Source organism: Heloderma suspectum, chromosome 4 (genome assembly GCF_057233095.1).
Source record: "Heloderma suspectum isolate Gila_16-S chromosome 4, 16-S_ref, whole genome shotgun sequence".
In the NCBI taxonomy this organism is placed as follows: Eukaryota; Metazoa; Chordata; class Lepidosauria; order Squamata; family Helodermatidae; genus Heloderma; species Heloderma suspectum.
In genome coordinates, this window is record NC_139461.1 from 4,972,713 (window position 1) to 4,996,455 (window position 23,743).

Consider the following 23,743-nt stretch of genomic DNA (forward strand, 5'->3'; position numbering starts at 1 on the left):
CGCACCTGCTCCTTCAGAGGGGACGCAGCCCCATCCAGGACAGGTCGCTTACTCAATTCCCAGACTCGGGGATCACCAATCCACAGAGCTTCCATCTTGTCAGGATTTAGCTTCAGTTTATTGTCCCTCATCCAGTCCATTACAGCCTTCACCGCCTCAGCCGACTCTGACGACTAGGAGAAATAGAGCAGAGCATCATCAGTGTACTGGTGTCACCCCACCCCAAATGACCTCACCCAACGGCTTCATATAGATTTTTTATTATTAATCTTTTATTTTGAATGTTTACAAACTGAAAACATTACAAAACCTAAAAAACAAGAATGAAATAAAAATACCACAACACATTCAAAATCCTCAGTTTCTAACAATACAATATTCAAGAAAAAAAGGGAAGGGAAAAAAAGGTTACACATAAACTTCAGTTAAAGCAGACCAAATGTCCGCATATACGTCCATTTACAAGTTACGTCTATATACCACTCTTTCAAACGTTGCTAGTGTTAAGTCTTCAGTCCATTGCATTATAGGTGGTGAGCTTTAATCTTTCCAGTATCTTAGTATCAATCTTTTAGCAACCAAAAGGGTGCAAAAAATTCATTTACGCTGACCATGTGTAACATTCCAAGAAGCAGGTACATAATTTGAAAGAACATTTACATCAGTAAATATTAAAGAGCTTTCCAGTGCAAAATTTATCCATACAATAACTTCCTCCCAAAAGGAGGCGGCCATTGGGCATTTCCAAAACATATGAATACAAGAAGCATTGACTGCATTACACCTCCAACAATTAGCCGAATTTGACAAGCCTTTACTAAAAAGACGTTGTGGCGTCCAATAGACCAGAAACAAGAGCTTTTGTTGAATAAGGCATAACCAAAGATCCATTGAAATGTCCGATACAGATGCCAAAACGGCAGTCCATTGATTAAGCAAAATAGGACGTTCCAATTCCCTGTTCCAGTCCTGCTGTAAACCACTTGTGTCATATTTATTCATTGATAATAAATGTTTATAAACATGAATTGTAGGTCAATACATCTGATCAGCTTCAATAAGTATTTCCAGTAGCGAAGAAGACTCTGAGGCAGTACAAGCAGCAGGACCGAAACTAGATATCAACAGATATTTCAATTGGAAATACTGCCATTCCGCTGAAGCTGGCAGATCAAATTGATCTCGCAAAACTGAAAATACCAAAAACTCATCATCAACCCCCGCTAATTGATCTAAAGTAAAGTTCATCTTACCCCTTCATGTTACACTGCCTTGTTGTGGCGAAGGGGCTTGCGTAACTCAGTGAAGCCATAAGCTATGCCGTGCAGGGCCACCCAAGACGGACAGGTCATGGTGGAGAGTTCTGACAAAATGTGGTCCACTGGAGAAGGAAATGGCAACCCACTCCAGTATTCTTGCCAAGAAAACCCCATGGAACGTATCACAAGGCTAAAAGATATGACGCCGGAAGATGAGCCCCTCAGGTCGGAAGGTGTCCAATATGCTACTGGGGAAGAGCAGAGGGTATTTCCAAGTAGCACCAGAAAGAGTGAAGCGGCTGGGCCAAAGCCGAAAGGACACTCAGCTGTGGATGTGTCTGGTGGTGAAAAGAAAGTCTGATGCTGTAAAGAATGTTTAGGAACCTGGAATGTCAGATCAACGAATCAAGGTAAGCTGGAGGTAGTCAAACATGAGATGGCAAGACTGAACATCGACATCTTGGGAATCAGCAAACTGAAATGGACAGGCATGGGCGAATTTAATTCAGGTGACCATCATATCTACTACTGTGGGCAAGAATCCCTTAGAAGAAATGGAGTAGCACTCATAGTCAACAAAAGGGTGGGAAAAGCAGTACTGGGGTACAATCTCAAAAACGATACAATGATCTCAGTACGAATCCAAGGCAAACCATTCAACGTCACAGTAATTCAAGTCTGTGCCCCAACCACTGATGCCGAAGAAGCTGAGGTTGATCGGTTCTACGAAGTCCTACAACACCTTCTAGAACTAACACCCAAAAAAAGATGTCCTCTTCATCATAGGGGATTGGAATGCTAAAGTAGGAAGTCAAGAAATCACCGGGATAACAGGCAAGCATGGCCTTGGTGTACAAAATGAAGCAGGACAAAGGCTAATAGAGTTTTGCCAAGAGAACATGCTGATCATAGCAAACATTCGTTTCCAACAGCACAAGAGGCAACTCTACACATGGACATCACCAGATGGTCAATATCGAAATCAGATTAAGTCCTTTGCAGCCAAAGATGGAGAAGCTCTATACAGTCAGTCAAAACAAGACCTGGAGCTGACTGTGGCTCAGATCATGAGCTTCTTGTTGCAAAATTTCGGCTTAAATTGAAGAGTGTAGGGAAAACCACTAAACTATTCAGGTATGACCTAAATCATATCCCTTATGAATATACAGCGGAGGTGAGGAATAGATTTCAGGGATTAGACCTGATAGACAGAGTGCCTGAGGAACTAAGGACAGAGGTCCGTAACATTGTTCAGGAGGCAGCAACTCAATCCATCCCAAAGAAAAAGAAATGCAAGAAAGCCAAGTGGCTGTCTGAGGAGGCTTTATAAGTAGCTGAGGAAAGAAGGGAAGCGAAAAGCAAGGGGGAATCATAGAATCATAGAATAGTAGGGTTGGAAGGGGCCTACAAGACCATCGAGTCCAACCCCCTGCTCAATGCAGGAATCCAAGTCAGAGCATCCCTGACAAATGGCTGTCCAGCCTCGTCTTAAAGGCCTCCAGTGTGGGAGAGCCCACCACCTCCCCAGGTAATTGGTTCCATTGCCGTATTGCTCTGACACTCAGGAAGTTTTTCCTGATGTTCAGCCGGAATCTGGCTTCCTGTAACTTGAGCCCATTATTCCGTGTCCTGCACTCTGGGATGATCAAGAAGAGATCCTGGCCTTCTTCTCTATGACAACCTTTCAAGTACTTGAAGAGTGCTATCATATCTCCCCTCAGTCTTCTCTTCTCAGGGCTAAACATGCCCAGTTCTTTCAGTCTCTCTTCATAGGGCTTTGTTTCCAGTCCCCTGATCATCTTTGTTGCCCTCCTTTGAACCCTCTCCAGCTTGTCTGCATCCTTCTTAAAGTGTGGTGCCCAGGACTGGACACAGTACTCCAGATGAGGCCTAACCAGTGCTGAGTAGAGGGGAACTAGTCCTTCCCGGGATTTGGAAGTGATGCTTCTATGAATGCAGCCCAAAATAGCATTTGCCTTTTTTGCAGCCACATCACATTGTTGGCTCATATTCAGCTTGTGATCGACGACAATTCCAAGATCCTTCTCGCTCGTAGTGTGGTTGAGCCACGTATCCCCCATCTTGTAACTGTGCATTGGGTTTCTTTTTCCTAGGTGCAGAACTTGGCATTTGTCCCTATTAAATGCCATTCTGTTGTTTTCTGCCCAGCACTCCAGTCTATCCAGATCACTTTGAATTTTGTTTCTGTCTTCCAAAGTATTAGCTATCCCTCCCAATTTTGTGTCATCTGCAAATGTGATCAGCATTCCCTGCACCTCCTCCTCCAAGTCATTAATAAAAATGTTGAAGAGCACTGGGCCCAGGACTGAGCCCTGCGGTACCCCACTCGTTACCTCTCCCCAGCTTGAGAAGGTCCCATTGATAAGCACTCTTTGAGTCCGATTCTGTAGCCAACTGTGGATCCACATGATCGTTGTTTCATCTAGCCCACTTCGAGCAAGTTTGCTCATCAGGATATCATGGGGCACTTTGTCGAAAGCTTTGCTGAAGTCGAGGTATATGATGTCTACAGCATTCCCACGGTCTACAAGGGAGGTGACTTGATCAAAAAATGAGATCAGATTTGTCTGGCAGGACTTGTTTTTGACAAATCCATGTTGGCTTCGAGTAATCACGGCATTGTTGTCAAGGTGCTTCCAGATGGATTGCTTTATGATCTGCTCCAGAATTTTCCCAGGGATTGATGTCAGACTGACTGGTCTGTAGTTCCCAGGTTCCTCCTTTTTACCCTTTTTGAAGATAGGGACAACGTTAGCCCTCCTCCAGTCATCTGGCACTTCCCCGGTCCTCCATGATTTCTCAAAGAGAATAGACAGCGGTTCTGAGAGTTCTTCTGCCAGTTCCTTTATGACTCTAGGATGCAGTTCATCTGGCCCTGGAGATTTGAACTCATTCAAAGTAATTAGGTGTTCCTTGACCATATGCCTGTCGATCTCAAGCTGCAATCCTGCCCCTTCAGCCTGTACTTCGCCTTTGCCAGGGGGGTCATAGACCCTCTTTTGGGAGAAGACTGAGCCAAAGTAGGAATTGAGCACCTCTGCCTTTTCTTTGTCATCTGTTATCATTTTGCCATCCTTATTTAATAGCTGAACAACCATTTCTTTCCTCTGCCTTTTACTATGCACGTAGCTGAAGAAAGCCTTTTTGTTGTTTTTAGCATCCCTCGCTAACCTCACCTCGTTCTCCGCTTTAGCCTTCCTGACGCCATCCCTGCAATTCTGTGCTACCTGCCTGTACTCTTCCTTTGAAAGAAAGGGGAAGATATATCCAACTGAATGCAGAGTTCCAGAGAATAGCAAGGAGAGACAAGAAGGCCTTCTTAAATGAACAATGCAAAGAAATTGAGGAAAACAACAGAATGGGAAAGACTAGAGATCTCTTCAAGAAAATCGGAGGTCTCAAGGGAACGTTTTGTGCAAAGACGGGCATGATAAAGGACAAAGAAGGCAGGGACCTAACAGATGCAGATGAGATTAAGAAGAGGTGGCAAGAATACACAGAAGAACTATACAGGAAAGATCTGAATGTCCCTGATAGCCATGATAGTGCGGTCACTGAACTTGAGCCGGACATCCTCGAGAGTGAAGTCAAGTGGGCCTTAGGAAGCATTACTAACAACAAAGCTAGCAGAGATGACAGTATTCCAGCTGAGCTATTTAAAATCCTAAAAGATGATGCTGTTAAAGTGCTGCACTCAATATGCCAACAAATTTGGAACACTCAGCAGTGGCCACAAGACTGGAAAAGGTCAGTTTACATTCCAATTCCAAAGAAGGGCAATACCAAAGAGTGTTCAAACTACTGTACAATTGCGCTCATTTCACATGCCAGCAAGGTTATGCTCAAAATCCTACAAGCTAGGCTTCAGCAGTGTGTGAACCGAGAACTACCGGAAGTACAAGCTGGGTTTCGAAGAGGCAGAGGAACTAGAGATCAAATCGCCAACATTCGCTGGATCATGGAGAAAGCAAGAGAATTCCAGAAAAATGTCTATTTCTGCTTCATTGACTACGCTAAAGCCTTTGATTGTGTGGATCACAACAAACTGTGGCAAATTCTGAAAGAGATGGGAGTACCAGACCACCTTACCTGTCTCCTGAGAAACCTGTACGAGGGTCAAGAAGCAACAGTAAGAACCAGACATGGAACAACCGAGTGGTTCAAAATTGGGAAAGAAGTACGACAAGGCTGCATATTGTCTCCCTGCTTATTTAACTTATATGCAGAGTACATCATGAGAAACGCCGGGTTGGATGAATCACAGGTCGGAATTAAGATTGCCGGGAGAATTATCAACAACCTCCGATATGCAGACGATACCATCCTAATGGCAGAAAGCGAAGAGGATCTCAAGAGCCTCTTGTTGAGGGTGAAAGTGGAGAGTGCAAAAGCTGGTCTGAAACTCAACATTAAAAAAACTAAGATCATGGCATCTGGCCCCGTCACTTCCTCGCATATGGAAGGGGAAGAAATGGAAGCAGTGACAGATTTTATTTTCTTGGGCTCCAAGATCACCACAGACCGTGACTGTAGCCATGAAATTAAAAGACGCTTGCTCCGTGGGAGGAAAGCTATGGCAAACCTAGACAGCATAGTAAGAAGCAGAGACATCACCTTGCCGACAAAGGTCCGTCTAATCAAAGCTATGGTTTTCCCAGTAGTAATGTATGGCTGTGAGAGCTGGACTCTAAGGAAAGCTGAGCGCCGAAGAATCGATGCTTTCGAACGGTGGTGCTGAGAAGACTCTTACGAGTCCCCTGGACTGCAAGGAGGTCAAATCAGTCCATCCTAAAGGAAATCAACCCTGAGTGCTCATTGGAAGGACAGATACTGAAGCTGAAGCTGAAATATTTTGGCCACCTAATGCGAAGAGAAAACTCCCTGGAAAAGACCCTGATGCTGGGAAAGACTGAAGGCAAAAGGAGAAGGGGATGGCAGAAGATGAGATGGCTAGATAGCATCACCGATGCAATGAATATGGACTTGAGCACACTCCGGGAGAGAGCGCAGGACAGGAAGGCCTGGCGTGCTATGGTCCATGGGGTCACGAAGAGTCGGACATGACTGAACGACTGAACAACAACAACAAAGATCATCTTATCTGTCCAGGTCCACCATAAAAACATTTTCTTGCCAATTCTTAAATCTGGTTTTCCCCATTAAGTCAATTTAGCATGGGAAAATGGATCAAACTGTAATTGACATTATATGCCAGATTTCCCTAACTGCCAAAATTGTGGGAGGAGCTCTATTTACCTTACTATGCCGAGAACTTAATGCCATCTGTTTAAAGAGAGGCCCCAGACAAGAAGATTCCAATACTGACCACAGAGGAAAATCTAATTGAGTGGAAGAGACCAAAATTTAGTAGAGGTCAGCAAATAGGCCCAATGGTAGATCTGGAAAACTGATCCGGAAAACTCAACCTGCCTTCATTAATTGGAAGTTGCATCCTTTTTAGAGATATTCATGGTGGAGAGGAACCCCCAAGGAATTTACAAAACAAAGTATTGAAGTTTTGGGGAATATTTGCCAGGTATAAGTACAGGGATCTCTTGTATAATATAAATAATTTGAGGTATGGTATTCATCGTAAGTGTATTCACCTTACCCCATAAACTCAACTTTAAAGATGCCTATCTATCTATATCTCGTAAAATATCATTAATCAACTTGGTTAAATTTAAACTAATCATTTGAGATATATCTCTAGGAATAATTATTCCCAAATAAGTAATAAACTCTAGGCACCATTGAAATTGCCAATTGGCTAATACACTAGAGTATATCGTATGTCCAACTGGCATTATTTCTGACTTTGACCAATTAATTGAATAGCAGGACAATTCACCGAAGGTATTAATCAATTTCATCAAAGCTGGAACTGACGACTGGAGTCTTGAGATAAACAACAAAAGATCATCAGCATAAAGACTAATTTTAAATTCTAATCCAAAATGGACGAATCCATGAATACTATTGTTTTGTCTTATAGCACACGCCAGGGGTTCCAAACATAAATTGAATATCAATGGGGAAAGTGGGCAACCTTGTCTGGTGCCCCACCTTAGTTATAAAAAAAAAAAGCTGAGAATAAACCGTTGGTCAATACTCTCACTCTAGGAGCTGAGTATAACATTTTAACCCATTTCAGAAATTCTATAGGATAACCAAAATTAGTCAATGTAGTAAAAATAAATTTCCAATGAATTTTGTCAAAGGCGTTTTCTGCATCCAAGGAAATGATGGCCGCCTGATCAGTTCTTTCAGTGTTTAAAGCAACCAGATAAACAACTAATCTAAGATTATCAGCCCCCTGTCTATTTTTAATAAATCCCACCTGGTCTGGTCTAACCAATACAGCCATGACCTGTTGTAATCTTCTTGTCCAACCACCACACGCTCAAGCACCTTGCTCAAAAAGGGAATATTAACAATGGGGAAATAGTTCTCACAGCTGAGTGAAGCTGGTCACCTGCCATACAGAGCGTCGACTATTGGGTGGTTTAGAAAATAAATAAATAAATAGATTTTGTATCTATTTCCAGATTGTTCAGCTTTGGTTCCAGTAATTGAGGGTGTTTGGCACCGTCCTGCCTGCATTTCATGCATCTACAATTAGAGTGAAAGCTGTTCATTAAATTCTTTCATTGGTTGACATGAGAGCAATCGTATGGTCCTTGGGGGAAGCATCCCAGGGGCCATAGGATTATTAATAAAATCCTTTTGAGGTAAGAGACAGCACTCTGACCTTGGAAGGGGGAGTTGGAGATCTGATCCCCTCCCCCGGTCCCTTTCAACTGGAGCGGAGAGAACCATGCCAGCTGTCTCTCCAAGGTCAGAAATTCTACCTTGGAGAGGGGGAAACGGGGGCCTTCCGGTGGGCGGCATGGGGAGGAGACTGGAGAGGCCAAGATATAAGTTATCCTGAGCCTCTTCCAGTCTCCTCCTCTCCTCCTCTGAAACACCCTGGCTAGACGGGCTAAAAACCCTGTCAAGTGAAATCTGGAATGTGGGAGGACAGGGAGGCGAAGATCGCTTCTGCTGCTTCTCCTGGCCTGCATTGGGTGATTGGACACTTCCAAGTTCAGGGGCCTCCCATCACTGATGGTACAATTGATAACATTGCGCCCTAAGTAAATTTTCAATTTCTATTGATGAACAGCAGCTTAATTGTAATGTAGTAAGTAATATTGTATGGTGGCCTAATTATAGGTTTGAAACTCTTGGAGATAATCATGTTTGTTCTTACGAAAAAATTATTACTTGAACAGAAGGACTCTGCCTTTTTTTTTGCAAATAGCATTTTAAATAATATTTTTAATTCTGGGCTATGAGGGAATATCCAACTTGAATTATTAATTATGGTTAGGTATAAATGGTTAATTGGATATTTAGTGGAACTTATTCCCAGGTAAGTGTATATACGATTGTAGTCTTTGTGTTTTATATCTAACGAGGTATGGCACTGGCTTTGAAATAATGCCAGTACTGATCAGTTCTAATTTAAAATAACTTGTTAGATACCACTGGTACTCTATTTTTACTCATTAATTGAACTGCATCATATATCACTTGCCATATGGAGATGTAACACCATTTGTGCTGTTTTGGGCCTGTCCTGATATTAAAGCTATTCTAGTTTTTATTAAGCATATGACTGAATTAAATGTTACTTATTACTCAAAAACTGTCTAGTAGGTTATCCAAAACAGTTCAGATATCAGGCATGGAATTAATATTCAGTTTTACTGCTGCAAATAAACTAACCAGGGCAGAGGGATTAGTGAAATTTAACAAACATGTAAGAGTTCAAGCAGAAAATCACAAGGTAATACATTTATAGAGAATGGGTAAATCATCATGTGTTGGAATAATAAACATGGATATAGTGTCATACTCGTGCTTAGTGTGTACCCTACAGATAAAATATTAGTGTTTCTTTTGTGTTATTAAAGTGCAACATCTGAGTCATCCATTTAGTTCCCTCTTTGTGGACCTCCTCCTTCATTCTCTCAAGATGCCTTCTGTCTTTGAGCATTGTAACCATCTTCCTTGCAGTTTAGTACCAGGTAGTTGTGGGTGGAATTCTGAGGTATTAACCTTGAGAAGAGAAGACTGAGGGGAGATATGATAGCGCTCTTCCAAGTACTTGAAAGGTTGTCCCAGAGAGGAAGGCCAGGATCTCTTCTCGATCATCCCAGAGTGCAGGACATGGAATCATGGGCTCAAGTGACAGGAAGCCAGATTCTGGCTGAACATCAGGAAAAACGTCCTGACTGTTAGAGCAATACGACAATGGAACCCGTTCCCTAGGGAGGTGGTGGGCTCTCCCACACTGGAGGCATTCAAGATGAGGCTGGACAGCCACCTGTCAGGGATGCTCTGACTTGGATTCCTGCATTGAGCAGGGGGTTGGACTCGATGGTCTTATAGGCCCCCTCCAACCCTACTATCCTATGATTCTACTATTCTATGATTCTGTGAGTCTTGCACACCCTAGCTTGAGCCACATTCTGCTGCAGTGTTCACTGAGCAGAACTGAGAGCAATGTATAAGCAGCTGCTCCAGTGGGTGTACACTCTTCAGTCACCTGCAGTCTCCTGGGAGTAATAGTTGGGGGTCACAGCACTTCTTTGCAATCCTTCTTGTGCAAGTCCATCAAGGCTCTGCAGTTATCCTTGCTGGTTCCAGAGCATAGTCTGAAGGCACATGAGGCAACCACCTTGCTGAAGCTAAGCAGGTCTGGGTCTGGTCAGAGCTTAGGGGGGAGACCACCTGGGAACCACATGTAGCCACCATGAGTTCCACAATGGAAGAAAGTTGGGATATAAATGTAATAAATAAATAAAGTTATATTGGAGAGGGCCGTAGCTCAATAATAGAGCCACTGCTTTGCATACAGATGGTCCCTGGTTCACTCCCTGGCACCCTCCAGGTTGGGCTAGGAAAGAATCTTCCCTGAAACCTCGGAGAGCTGCTGCTGCCAATCAGTGTTGACAATAATAGGCTAGATGGACCCAGGGTCTGACTCGGCATAAGGCAGCTTTCTATGTACCTGAGGGCATTTTGCTATGGACTGCTGAGCACTTCTGTATGGTCTCCAGGTTTCCTTCAGAGCCTGTCTACCTTCAGAAACCCATGGTTCTTGGTAGCTCTTATACGCGGGCTGGGCATGAAAACGGGCAAACGTAATTGGTGTTCCAACGCAGTTTGGGGGTGGGGGCAGGCTGTCATGCGTAGACTTTGAATATGCAGTTACCACTGGCCCTCAGAAGTGCTGCCTGCTTTGTAAGTTCTGCCCAAGTGGTGTTCTTGTTTATCTTCAACAGACGACGTAAGAGCCAGGAATTGAAATGATGCCCAGTCTTTCACCTGCCCCTTTCCCAGAAGGAGTATGACAGTTGTAGGAGGGGGACAGGAGTGTCAGGCTGCTTTGCCCCCCAGTTCAGCCGAGCTGTGTGTGCTGTAGGTGGTGGGAGTGATGGCAAAGACATGGGCTGGTGGGGAGGAGCTATGAGGTGGTAGAGGGAGGGGTGTACAGCTTCCTTCTGACTAAGGCACAAATTGTGGATACCAGCTCTCTTTCTCCCCCCCCCCCCGCCCCTTCCAGATTGTTCCATGGTAAAAGCCAGCTTGGGACACTGCTGCTTGACAGCACCCTGAGCACCTTCATGCTGTGTTGTCCAACATACGCACCCTGCCTGCCTTTCCTGAAGGAAGGGTGTATGGGGAGCGTGTGCTATTGGGCACTGCTGCTTGAAGGGGCCGAGGGGCACCTTGGGCAGCAGCGCCCAAGCCTCTCCTCCACCTGCCTTTCCTGCTGTTGGGTGTTGTCAGTTTTGCCCCGTGCAGTCAAAGCTGCTTGGGTGACTTGACCACAGCTGCCAGACCATCAGCTCTGGTCTTCCTCCCTGCTTTGGAGCTGGAGAAGTGGCAGATCTCTGCAACTGCCTGGACCCCAGAGTTGGGAGAAAGACTGCCTGCTTGTCACACTTGCTAGAGGGATGGTGGTGACACACTTGCCATGATGAGCATAGCAAACAGGTTTCTTGAAGCCTATGTAGGGGCTTTAATCCAAGGGGCGCTAGTCTTTAAAATGCCACACAATTCCTGCGCTTTCTGCAGCATGCTAACATGGCTGCCCTTCTGGAATTTGCTGCTGCCTTATTATTGTAGCTTTTGACTTGTACAGTGTTGCTTGTAAGTAAGGCATGGGGGTATTGAATGGCAAGCTGGCACTTTTAGCAATTATTCCTTCCTAGCATGTGAAGCAGTCTGAAGCCTGTTGGTCTTCAATAAAGTATTCCTGTGCCATTTGTCAAATTAATATAGAGTTCCCAAGTGCCTGTCTTCACTCTGTCTTTCTGAGACCAGCACAGCAGCCGTGTGCCAAGTTCATGATTTAGGAATGTATCCTAAACCTGGATGTCTGATTTCTGACTGACTCACCTGTGCATTTTGGGAGTTTGGATTGACAGAGATGTGTAGTGAGATGGGCTGTGGCATTTAATCTGTTTTAAGAGTTCATACTCTGCTGTTCTTGCAAGCAAAGCAGCTAAAAATAAAAAGTAAACAAGTTAAAAGCAGTCAAACCATCAAAACAATAAACCAATAAAACAGTGAGAACAACAACAGCAAAGGATAGCAGCAACAAATACCAGTGCTAGAACAACATAACAGATTAATTAAAGCAGCAGGGAAAGCAGGAGCACCACAAATCAATTTTATTATTATTTTTATTAGTTTTTTCTAGTGCCCAATAGCCAAGGCTCTCTGGGCAGTCAGCCACCACCACAGGCTAACCCAAAGGGCCAGCTTTTCATCAAAGAATGAAACATAAATAACAATACGGTTGAGTGGATTTTCCTCAACAGTATATTCCTAAATTAGGTGTCATAATCAAAAAGGCCCTGTCTTGTATGGTCAACTGCTGTACTTCTGTTGATGAGAGAACACTAAGCAGGATCTCAGGTGTTGAGTGGAGTGTATGGGGAGGACGTGATCCTTCAAATATCTGAGTCCCAAGCTCTTTAGGGTTTTAAAGGTAAGAACCAAACAAACAGGAAGCCAGTCTCATCAAATAAAACTGGAGTTATATGCTCCCTCCATCCTGTCCCAGTCTCAGACAATACTGTAGTGGTATTTTGGACCAGGGTAAGCTTCTGGGCGCTTTTCAAGGGCAGCCCCACAGAGAACACATTATAATCATATAATGCCTTGAGGGGGCCATTGTGCTGTATGGGACAGCAACTTAAATGGTTTAATCTTGGCTATGCTAATATTTTTGGCATGTCAGCTATGAAGCTGCTGTGAACTGATGCTGATGCCCGTTAGCTGGAAAGAGGCAACGTTTACCTGTAGGCTGGGGGACAAAATGGGGAGGTGTGTTACTGTTTCTAGTGGTTAGGAGCCTCATCCCTTCTAGCTGCAACAGCCAACAGTAAATGACCCTAATGTGGATAGAGACTAGATATTGCTGTACAGGCATGCAAATAAGAAATTGTGCTTGTTAAGACTCCCATCTAGTTTAGTATTCTGTTCCACAGTGGCTAGCCAGCTACCTGCCAAAAATCCACAGGTGGGACATGAGCAGAATAGCACCCTCCCACTTGTGTTCTCCAATAACTGGCATACAGAGGCATACTGCGTCTGATAGTAGAGGTAATATATAGCCATTCTGACTAGTAGCCAGTGATAGCCTTATCCCTGTTCATCTGTTTAATCCCCCTTTAAAGCTATCCAAGTTGGTGGCCATCACTGCATCCCGTGGAAGCAAATTCCGTAGTTTAACAATGCACTATACAAAGCAGTATCTTGTTTTATCTGTCCTGAATCTCCCACCACTCAGCTTCCTTGGATGACCCTGTGTTCTAGTATTATGACTTCTCCCTATCCGCTTTCTTTACAACATTCATAATTTTATATCATTCTATCATGTCTCCTGTTATTCACCCTTTTTTCTAGGCTAAGCAGTCCCAGATGTTGTAACTTTTCCACATAGGAGAGTTGCTCCAGCCTCTTGATCATTTTGGTTACCCTCTTCTGCACCTTTTCCATCTCTACAATACCTTTTTTGAAGTTCAGTGACCAGAACTGTACACAGTGTTCCAAATGTGGTCACACCATAGATTTGTATAATGACAGTAAGTTGTTTACAGTTTTGTTTTTATTTCCTTTTCTAATTATCCCCGATATTGAATTAGGCTTTCTTGGAACAGCTGCACCCTGGGCACCATTTTCAAGTTGTCCATCACAACTCCCAAACTCTTTCTTTCTTGAGAGCCTGTGTAGTGTAGTGGTGAGAGTGATGGACTGGGAGCCGGGAGATCCGGGTTCTAGTCCCCACTTGGCCATGGAAGCTCACTGGGTGACTTTGGGCCAGTCACAGACTCTCAGCCCAACCTACCTCACAGGGTTGTTGTTGTGAGGATACAACGGTGAGGAGGAGGATAATGTAAGCCGCCTTGAGTTCCTTGCGAGAGGGAGAAAGGCGGGGTATAAATGCAATAAATAAATAAATAAATAAATTTCTTACTCGGTCACCACCAGCTCAGATCCCATATATGTATACGTGAAGTTACAGGTTTTTTGCCCCAGCGTGCATCACTTTAGACTTGCTTACATTGAACTGCATACACTATTTTAATTCCCCCAGTTTGGAGTGATCCTTTTGGAGCTCTTCACAATATCTTTTCTACCCTAAATAACTTGGTGTCAGCAAAATGTACTAAAACATTGTACAGCTCCTAGTTGTTTTAGGCATTTCATGTAGCAATGGCATTCATTACTACTTGAGTCAGTGGTGCCTGGATCCTTTCAGGCTGGAGCCTCTTGTGTGGCTAGCCTCCCCTGCCTCCCATTGCTTTGTAGTCCATAGTAAGGGCTTGGCGGAGGTGCCAGTCTACATGCCCTTGTGCTGGGGCGGGGTGGGGTGGTAATATGCCAAGTGCAACATTTGCCAGCAGCTGCCCAGAATGTAGGACTGTTACAGCAGTACTTCACTCAGTACAGAGTTCCTTGTTCTGATAACCTTTGACTGTTGCAGTGCTAAGTGTAAGCAGGGCATAAGTGTTCACTGAACCCTCCTCTACTTATAGGTGGTACATCATGTTTCTCCCTTTCTCTTGGACCAGCAAACTTAATTTTGTTGCAGTGTAGTGATTTGTCGGCAGCTGTCTGGTTTGGTTCCCACCTAGTATTGGTATCAGCTGTGTTTGTTCTCCCACCATATGGAATTGTCTTAACAGGAAGATGACTCAATGGCAGAGCTTTTTCCTGCCATGAAAGAAAATCCAGTTGTAAAAAGTCTTTCACTTCTCTTATATCACTCTGCCAGATTGAAAATATTTTGTCTCTCCTGTAGACACCATTATATTTTGACAATAAAATTCCTGCTATGTGAGCCAGAAAAGGAATGACATCTTGCTTAGTAAAACGGTTGTATGGTTTTTTTCATACCAAATGGCTGAACTGTGCCCCTACTGGACAGCTACTAGTCTCGACGCAAGTCGGGGTTAGGGCTGGCGGGCAGCAAGCTGGCTGCTCAGAACGGTCCGTGGCTGCCTGAGACTAGTGCTGGGCTATTGGCAGCTCTTTGGTTTAAATAAGCACATGGGAGAAACACACACCTGGAGTCCCTGGAGGGATGGTGCAGTCCCTTTAGACACCAACTTTGCCCTATTGACCTGCCTGAACTAAAATCCTCTTAAACTGTGGTTAAGAAATAACAACAAAAGAAATAAAGGAGGAGAGTAGGATGCTGACTTACACCTGGCCACCTGTAGTGCTCTGAAATCTACTCTCCTTGGCACCTCCACTGAACACACACGTACATGCACAGTGGGGCAAAAGGAATAGGAGGATTTTGCCTCTCCTAAGGGAAGCCCACCTTGCACTGAGAGTCCTGTGTGCTCAGGATAGGAGTGCCTGTGCTCCAGTTAGCTGTGAGTCAACCTTCTCCGCAGCGGTGGGCCCTAAATAAATATAAGGCTTTATCACAGGCAGTTCTGGGAACTGTCAGACCCTGGAGATAGAAGCTTAACACTGGCCTTTCTTTAATCTGCTGTGGAATTGAGAAGCATGGGTCATGTTTATTCAGCTGAGGTTCAGAGGCTGCCATTTTGTGGTCTTTATCCTCAGAGACCAGTTAAGGAATTTCAGGATGTTTCAGCCACACACTCTTGCCTGCTGCTTTGAACTGTGATCTCTGTCTTTGTTCAGAGATGCTTTGCAAACACACACACGCACACACACACACATGTACGTGTGCACTTAGTCCTGGTTTTGGAAAGGAACTCTGTGACAGAGTTAGGGAGAAGGTAGCCTGGGTAATGAGGCAGTAAAGAGCAGTAAGCCTGCCAAGTAACTTTCCAGCTGTTGGCCTGGGCTGTCTGTCACCCCTTCCCATCCTGCTGCCTGCCTTGCCATAGTTAGAGTAGGTGGGTTCCTGCAGCTTAGAGAGGTGCAGTAGCTGCTTAGTCCCTACATCTGTAGTTACTCCCATGCCAGTTGGAATTGTATGGTTTTTATTCTATATGCAGCCTTGAGGGTTTTACTCTTAAAGGTGACCTAGAATAATTTTAAATAAAATATATTTTTTAAAACTTGCTCTAAAGACTTTGGGCCATGGTCTTCCTAAGGGCTCGGGTGTCCCAGGGGAATCATACTGATAACCACTTCGGATGGACCAAGAGTGATGTAGGAGCAGCCACACCAGTTAGCGTGTGTGTCTATCTGTGTGTGTATAGGGATCTCAAGTATCCAGTTATATGGTGAAGTCTAATTACTCCTTGGCTTTCCCAAATGTCTGTGCATTACTGGGCTTCATGCCATGGGGCGAGACTACTGGATGCCAGCCTGGGCTGTAGTGTTCTACCAACATGCTTTTAAAATGTTTATTGTGCAGCTCCTGATCATCTGCCCCCTGCAGCATAAGGCCCTGTCCTGCTGTCACTTCCTTCTATGCCTGAAGAGTGGCTGCTTGAGTCTCCTCTGTGTGAAGTTGCCTGCCACTGTGGCCATCCCAACTGCTTGAGGTCAGTAGCAGTGCTACTGCAGAGTCTCTCTCATCACCTATTCTGTGTTGTTGCAGAGTGGAAACAGCTTCCATGTTTTTGACCAAGGCCAGTTTGCCAAGGAGGTACTTCCCAAATACTTCAAACACAACAACATGGCCAGCTTTGTACGGCAGCTGAACATGTGTAAGTATAAATCACTGCCGGGGTCTGCCACAATAGTCCCTTTTCTCCTGTCTTCAGAAATCCCTTGAGTGGTTTGTAGGGATGTGGAATGAGGATGGCTTAGCAGCACATGGGGTGGGGTGTGCAGTAGTTCTGGAACTGTGTTCTACTACAGGAGTGGGCAGAAGGTAGGTCTCCAGGTGTTTTGGACTTCAGCTCCCTGAAGCCCCTGCCAGCATGGCCATTAGTCAGAAAGCTGGGAGTTGAAATCCAAAACATCTGGAGATGTCTATTCTGCCCAGCCCTGTTCTTCGCTGCTGGGACTTCTCAGACAGTCCTTAGGCCCACGAAGCTCTCAACATCCTGCCCCCTTCAAAAATTTATTTTTCATTTTAAAAAATTTGAAAAATGTTAGGGCATCCGGTTCTCATTCCAGTTCCTGAACCTACCACTGATCAGCTGTTCAGTGGGCAGGAAGAGAAGGAAAGAGGTGTTTCCTGGCCCACTCAATCTTCTTTCATCCGTCCACACAGACCTTTCCCTTTGCTCTCTCGCTCTCTCCACTCCCAGACTAGCCTCGCTATTTCTCTCCACCCAACCCCTTTCCTTGCTATTTCTCTCCCTTCCTTGTCCCTAACCACCTTCTTTCTCTCCCTTCCCAGCTCCCAGACGTTTTTATGTTGTTTCTGTGTTAGTGTAGTTTTTTAATTGTTTTGAATAGTGTATTTAAATGTATTTTTCTGTTGTAGTCGAAATTATTTTAATAGTGTTTTAATATTGTATATAAATTAGTTTTTTTATATTTGTATATTGAACCGCTTGGAAATTTTTTAATATTATTAATAAATAAATAAGCCTTGCTCTTACTTTCCTACTCAACCCTTTATCTTGCTGTTTCTCTCCACTCCCAGCCTCTTGCTTCGCTATTCCTTTCCCCACCACGTCTTTACCTTGCTGTTTCTCCTCCCCCTGGCCTCTAGCCTCACTCTTTATCTCTTCCTAGCCCCTTTGCCTTGCTATTTCCCCCTTCCTCCTAACCTCTACCCTCGCTAATTCTCTTCCCACCATGACCTGTACTAGCCAGGCCCTTATGGCAGCTGTTACATGACTAGCCACATCCTCCATGAAGCTGTTTTGTGGTGGTGCCCACAGCACCAATTACATCATGGTTGAGCAACTATAAAACACTGTACATGGGACTTCTGCTTGCAGAAAATTCTGCAGCTGTACGGCAATATCCAATGGGACCATTGTGCTTCTGCTGATGGTACTGCGCCAGCAGTACCCACAGCTTGCACAATGCGGAGTTAGCACTTCATAAAGGAACCTCGGAAACACTCATTTCCAGATCAGGATAGGTCAGCAGAGCTTCCTTCTGCAAGCTCCACTGAGCTGCCCCTTTCTGGAAATGAGTGTTTCTGCTATTGTCGGGTTGCTTTAACAAACGCTAGTTCTCTGTTGCACTAGTAGTGGGCCCTGCTGTAATGCAGGGCAGCATAGGATGCTACCCATAGATTTTGACTGGGGCCTGTGTTACTCTGTTACATCAACTGCACTCGATTCTCGTCTATTCCTGTGCCCAACCCGAAGTGTTGGCCTCTACCTTTAAAACTATAGACTGTTTAGGACCAGAATCCCTGGAGGACTCTGGTATGAGCCTTCCTGCCCTTCCAGATCACTGTGGGAGAGTCATTGCATCCTTCCACTGTCATATGCTATTATTCTGGCAGGACTTCCCTTTTTAGAACTCCTGTTCCTTTTGCTGACTGTATACTGTTGTATACTTTTGTATACTGTTTTAAGCTGTGTTTTATTGTTGGATTTTTTAAAAATTGGTTTGATTTCAAAGTTGTTTTTAGTCATATGTTTGTATATATTGCCCATATGTGTTTATGTAAATGGTTTTTAAACTTTGTGGATTGTATTTTAATGTTTTAACTTTTGTAAACTGGCCAGAGAGCTTAGGCTATGAGGCGATACAGAAATATAAATAATAACAATAACAATAATATGTTCATAGAATCGTAGAATAGTAGGGTTGGAAGTGGCGTACAAGACCATAGAGTTCAACCCCCTGCTCAGTGCAGGAATCCAAGTCACAACATCCCTGACAGATGGCTTTCCAGCCTCATCTTGGAAGATGGAAGAGCCCACCACCTCCCGAGGTTATTGGTTCCATTGTCGTATTGCTCTAACAGTCAGGACATTTTTCCTGATGTTCAGCCGGAATCTGGCTTCCTGTCACTTGAGCTCATGATTCCGTGCCCTGCACTCTGGGATGATGGAGAAGAGATGCTGGCCTTCCTCTCTGTGACAACCTTTCAAGTCCTTGAAGAGCGCTATCCTATCTCCCCTCAGTCTTCTCTCAAGGCTAAACATGCCCAGTTCTTTCAGTCTCTCCTGATAGGGCTTTGTTTCCAGTCCCCTGATCATCTTCGTTGCCTTCCTCTGAACCGTCTCCCGTTTATCTGCATCCTTTTTAAAGTGTGTTGCCCAGAACTGGACACAGTACTCCAGATGAGGTCTAACCAGTGCTGAGTAGAGGGGAACTAGTACTTCACATGATTTGGAAGCTATACTTGGTTCTGTTTGTTTCCCATACTCTGGGCATTAGTATATAGACATTGAAGACCATGTGCTTTATAGTCTGGCTTTCTTCTTACATGTTTCTGAAGGCTATTATTGGGCAGTATTAGAGCTGCTCTCTCTGTTGTGGTGCATGAGCCTTCATCCATTGTTACCCCCAACTTTATGTCTCCCTCCCCTGTAGGATTCAGTTTAAAGCCCTCCTGAGGAAGTTCTTCATGCTGTGGCCAAACACATTCTTCCCAGCCTTTGTGAGGTGCAACCCGTCCCTTGCCAACAGTCCATCTTCCAGAAAGTATAGCCCATGGTCCCAGAATCCAAATCTCTCGCGTCAGCACCACCTTTGTAGCCAGTCGTTCACCTGGAGTATTTTTCTTTCCCTTTCTATCCCTCTTCTAACTACTAGAAGGATGGATGAGAAAACTATCTGGGCCCCAAAGTTCCTGAGTTTCCTTCCCAAAGCTTCAAAGTCTGATGTGATTTATTCATAGCTCCGCTTGGCGGTATCATTTGTTCCCTCATGGATGAGAAGAAAGGGATACCTGTCAGTGGACTTTATGAGTTTAGGCAGCCTTTCAGTCACATCTCTAATCCGTCCTCCTGGGAGACAGTATACCTGGCGAGTCCATGGGTCTTCGTGACGTACTTGGGTTTCGATCCCACGCAGCAAGGAGTCCCCCCCCACCACTACTACTACTCTTCTTGTTGTAGGCCTTGGCTTCATCGCCTCTGCTTGACTGACCTTCAGCCTCTTGCTCGCTCTTCTGCGGCATCCCCTGTGATTCTTCCTCTGCCGGCTGTCCTCCAGTCTCATCCTCAAGTACCTGGAAATGGTTCCATAGCTCCACTGTTTCCACTGGTGTAGAGTGGCTTCTAGTTCTTCTGCTCCTGTCACCCTTTTCCAAGGAGTATCCTCTACTTCATTTTTCCTCACCTCAGCATTTTCCCCTTCTGCCTCAGCTTGCTGTTGCTCTTCTAGCTTCTGTTCTTCGTTTTGCTACTGCAGTTCCACTGTTCTGTCCAAGAACTCTTCGTTTTCTCTTTTTCACTGGAGGGTCAACACTCGCCGCTCCAGTCCTCTTACTTTTTCTTCCAGCATCGTGATCAACTTGCACTTGTTGCAGGTGTAGGCCATGTTGTTCTCAGGCAAGAAAACAAACATTACGCACACCTTGCAGGTCACCACCACTGGAGAGTCTTTTCCTTCCACAGTCTCTATTCCCTTTTATGTTTCTAGCTTTCTCATTGTCCTAGGATAGCCTGTGCTTTGTCCTCTATTCACTGGAGGTTAACAGCAGAGTCCCCATGTTGGTGGGTATGTGGGAGAGGACCTTCTCCATAGTGACTCTGGAATTCCTTATGCAGGGAGATCTGCTTTGCCCTCTTCCTGATAGCATTTCATTATGACCTGAAAATGATTTTGTTTCAATGAACCTTTGGGCTCAGCAGACTTAACATGTTTTAAATTTTGTCATGTAAATGTGTGTGCTTGTGCAGTTTGTTTTTGTACGTAGTATCTGTTTTGCCATGTCAGTTGTAAGCCACCTTGAGGATTGTTAAGCAATAGAAAGGCAGGATAGAAGTGCTGTCAATAAACATTTTCCTAACATACAGCATGGAAGGTTTCTTGTCAGTTGCTGATTGCTAACAGCATTATTACCTCTCATCCTCTTCGTATCTTTCTGCAAAAAGTTATCTATGTTCTTGCATATTGAGGGTAATGTCAAATCTCTTTAATCTTCTTAGCTTTATTTTAAAGAGCCTGTGTGAAATTACAGTGCCAACATTGTTATCTAGTTGCTACTTATGTTAATATACAGTCACACTGTTTAATATGTTTTAATGTGTACCTTCTTTTGCAGGACAGATTGCAATAGGTTTTTATTGCAATAGGTTGAGTGCTGTGCCTGGTGGCCCAAAAACCACAGCAAACTGGGTTACAAGAGGTGTGTCAGGGAGGGTCTCGTCCCATCAAAGGAGGCATCCTTAAAAGGAGGAGACAGATTCATGGGGAATAGATCTATGAATAGTTACCAGCTATGAAGACTGAAACTGAAAACTCCATATTCAGAAATTGTATTTTTGGAGTACCAAATGCCGGAGACAAATGTGATGCCCATAGCTGCTTATGAGCCTCAGCAGTGGTCAGTCCGATGGCCCCGGGAGAAAGACATTGGGCTGGGCAAGCATTGGTCTTACTCGGGACTTCTGCTTTCCTCTGGGAGGCCTGCCTTGCATTTTGGGAACTGAGATCTTCTGCTCCTGAAACAGTGTGTTCTGCTGGTTTGTGTGACTTAGAAAAATTGGTGCATTACAATATTATGCAGTGTGCAAGCTCAGGAAATACTAGTTTTTGCTCGTGAAACTGGAGAAAAGCAGAACCATGGAGGTTAGAGGTCCAGTTGGCCCTGCAAGCCTAAACCGTGCATGAATGAAGGTGAGCTTCTCAAACGCTTCCATGATCTTGTTGCTGATATGCTCCATTTCCTTGCCTTTCAGATGGCTTCCGGAAGGTGATACACATTGAGCAGGGTGGTCTAGTAAAGCCAGAGAAGGATGATACTGAATTCCAGCACCCGTATTTCCTCCGTGGCCAGGAGCATCTTCTGGAAAACATCAAGAGGAAAGTCACAAATGTAAGTCTGCGCTAATGATTTCTGGCCCAAATTCAAAGGAGCTCCTAAGGAGCTACCTGGGAGGGGAGGGAAACTGCACTGTCTCCATGAGTCAGTGCCTGCCTGGGTGCTCGAGACAGAGAGTTCCCACTTTTTTATTTTTCATTGTCCCTTTGGCTTCTGGCTTTGCTGGGCAGCTGTTCAAATTGTCCGGCTGAAGTGAGCTGTAGTAAGCAACCAGGTGGCTTTTTTGTACAGAAGGAAGGTGCTGAAGCCATGACAATCTCTCTTGTTGTACTGGGGCTTCTGCCAGCAAAGAGCTGGCCTTGCTGAGTTGCTGGGAAGTGGCTTTAGTCTGTGGCTGAGCTGAATCATCCTTTAGGATGTGTTCCATCTCATGTCATGGTATCCTGAGCACCTCTCTGGAGCTTAGAATGCTCTGTAAATAAGCCCGTATGTTCTCAGTATTTTTTTAATTTTATTTTTTATTTCATTTCTGTTCAATAGCCGAAGCTCTCTGGGCGGTTCACAGAGATTGAAATCACAAAGTAAAACATAAAACAATATAAAATATGAAAGCTTAAAAGTGCAATATAAAAGTACAACCAAAATAAAACTTAGCAGCAATGCAGACATTTAAAATACAGATTTAAAACAGCAGAGCTAAAAGACTAAAGTACTACAACGCTGGGAAAATAAAAAAGTCTTCACCTGGCACCAAAAGGAGTACAATGTAGGTGCCAGGCGAACCTCTCTAGGGATCTCTTGCCACAGCTGGGGTGCCACAGCAGAAAAGGCCCTCTTTCTGGTAACCACCCACCTTACTTCCTCTGGCAGGGACTCCTGGAGAAGGACCCCTGAAGATGATCTTAGGGTCCAGGCAGGTACATATGAGTGGAGGCGATCCTTCAGATAACCTGGCCCCAAGCCGTGTAGGGCTTTGAATGTTAGTACCAGCACTTTGAATCGGGCCCAGATATGGCAGCCAGTACAGTTGGAAAAGTACTGATGTAATGTGATCTTGTTGGCCAGTCACCATTAACAATCTCGCTGCCCTGTTCTGGACCAGCTGAAGTTTCAGGACTGTTTTCAAAGGCAGCCGCATATATAATACATTGCAGTAATCCAGACAAGAGGTTATCAGAGCATGCATAACTGTAGCTAGGCTATCTCTGTCCAGGTAAGGGCATTGTTAGTATATAAGCTTGAGCTGATAAAAAGTGCTCCATGCCACCGAGTCCACCTGTGCCTCAAGTGACAGCTCTGGGTCCAAGAGCACCTCCAAACTACGAACCTGATCCTTTAGGGGGAGTGCAACCCCCTCCAGAAAAGGTTGAACATCATTTAGACGGGCAGACAAACCACTGACTAACAGTACCTCCATCTAGTCTGGATTGAGTCTTGGTATGTGTACGCTTTGCAGTCTGTCAGCTTTCCTAGTGTCTCCACAGTGTTGGGTTTACCACGTGTTGGTAGACTTTTATTTGATTTCATATGAAGCCAGTTTTCCAAAATGGCTCACTGAAAACAGCAGGTGGTTTTCTGTTTAAAAAAGAGATTAATGGTTTCTCCTAACTGAGGAGAAAGACTAGAGCTGCACAGAAACCTTACCCACCACCCACCACCACCCCGCACACCACTGTTCAGCCACTTCAGTTTTCAATACTTCCCCAAGCCTGCCCACACAGTGCCAAACTTTTCTGTAGCCCTGCGGGCCAGAGATTTGTTTTTTAAAAAACTTTCAACCAAAACAGAATTTCTCAAAGGTAAATTCAGTGCCAGGAGCAAAATTCCTTGTCTAGCAGGTTGATCATGCACACTTGCAATACACACAGTCCTGTCTAGAAAGCTGTTAATGAACTTTGCCCAAGAATCCAAGAATGTGTCACTCTCTGGCATGCAGGAGCTGAGGTTGAATACTAGAGGAGCAGTGCAGGCTGGGAAGCACAGGCAAACAAAAGTACATTTAAAGTGTGCAGTGGTCGTAGAATAGTATAGTAGGGTCGGAAGGGGCCTACAAGGCCATCGAGTCCAACCCCCAACCTTTTAGTGTACAGAGTGTACATATCATGTACATTTT

General features: G+C 44.5%; 1 protein-coding gene across 3 annotated transcripts in view; it reads left to right on the plus strand.

Annotated features, from left to right (window-relative positions):
• HSF1 (heat shock transcription factor 1) overlaps positions 1-23,743 on the plus strand; it is a 70,339-nt gene that overhangs the window by 2,989 nt on the left and 43,607 nt on the right. For 2 of the 3 annotated variants that reach the window (XM_084854743.1, XM_084854744.1), the window contains exons 2-3: positions 16,375-16,483; positions 21,548-21,684. In XM_084854743.1, the coding sequence (XP_084710869.1) occupies positions 16,375-16,483; positions 21,548-21,684 (246 nt within the window). Of the gene's footprint in view, positions 1-13,352; positions 13,427-16,374; positions 16,484-21,547; positions 21,685-23,743 lie in introns of those variants that run through there. The other variant, XM_084854745.1, reaches the window with a different exon arrangement.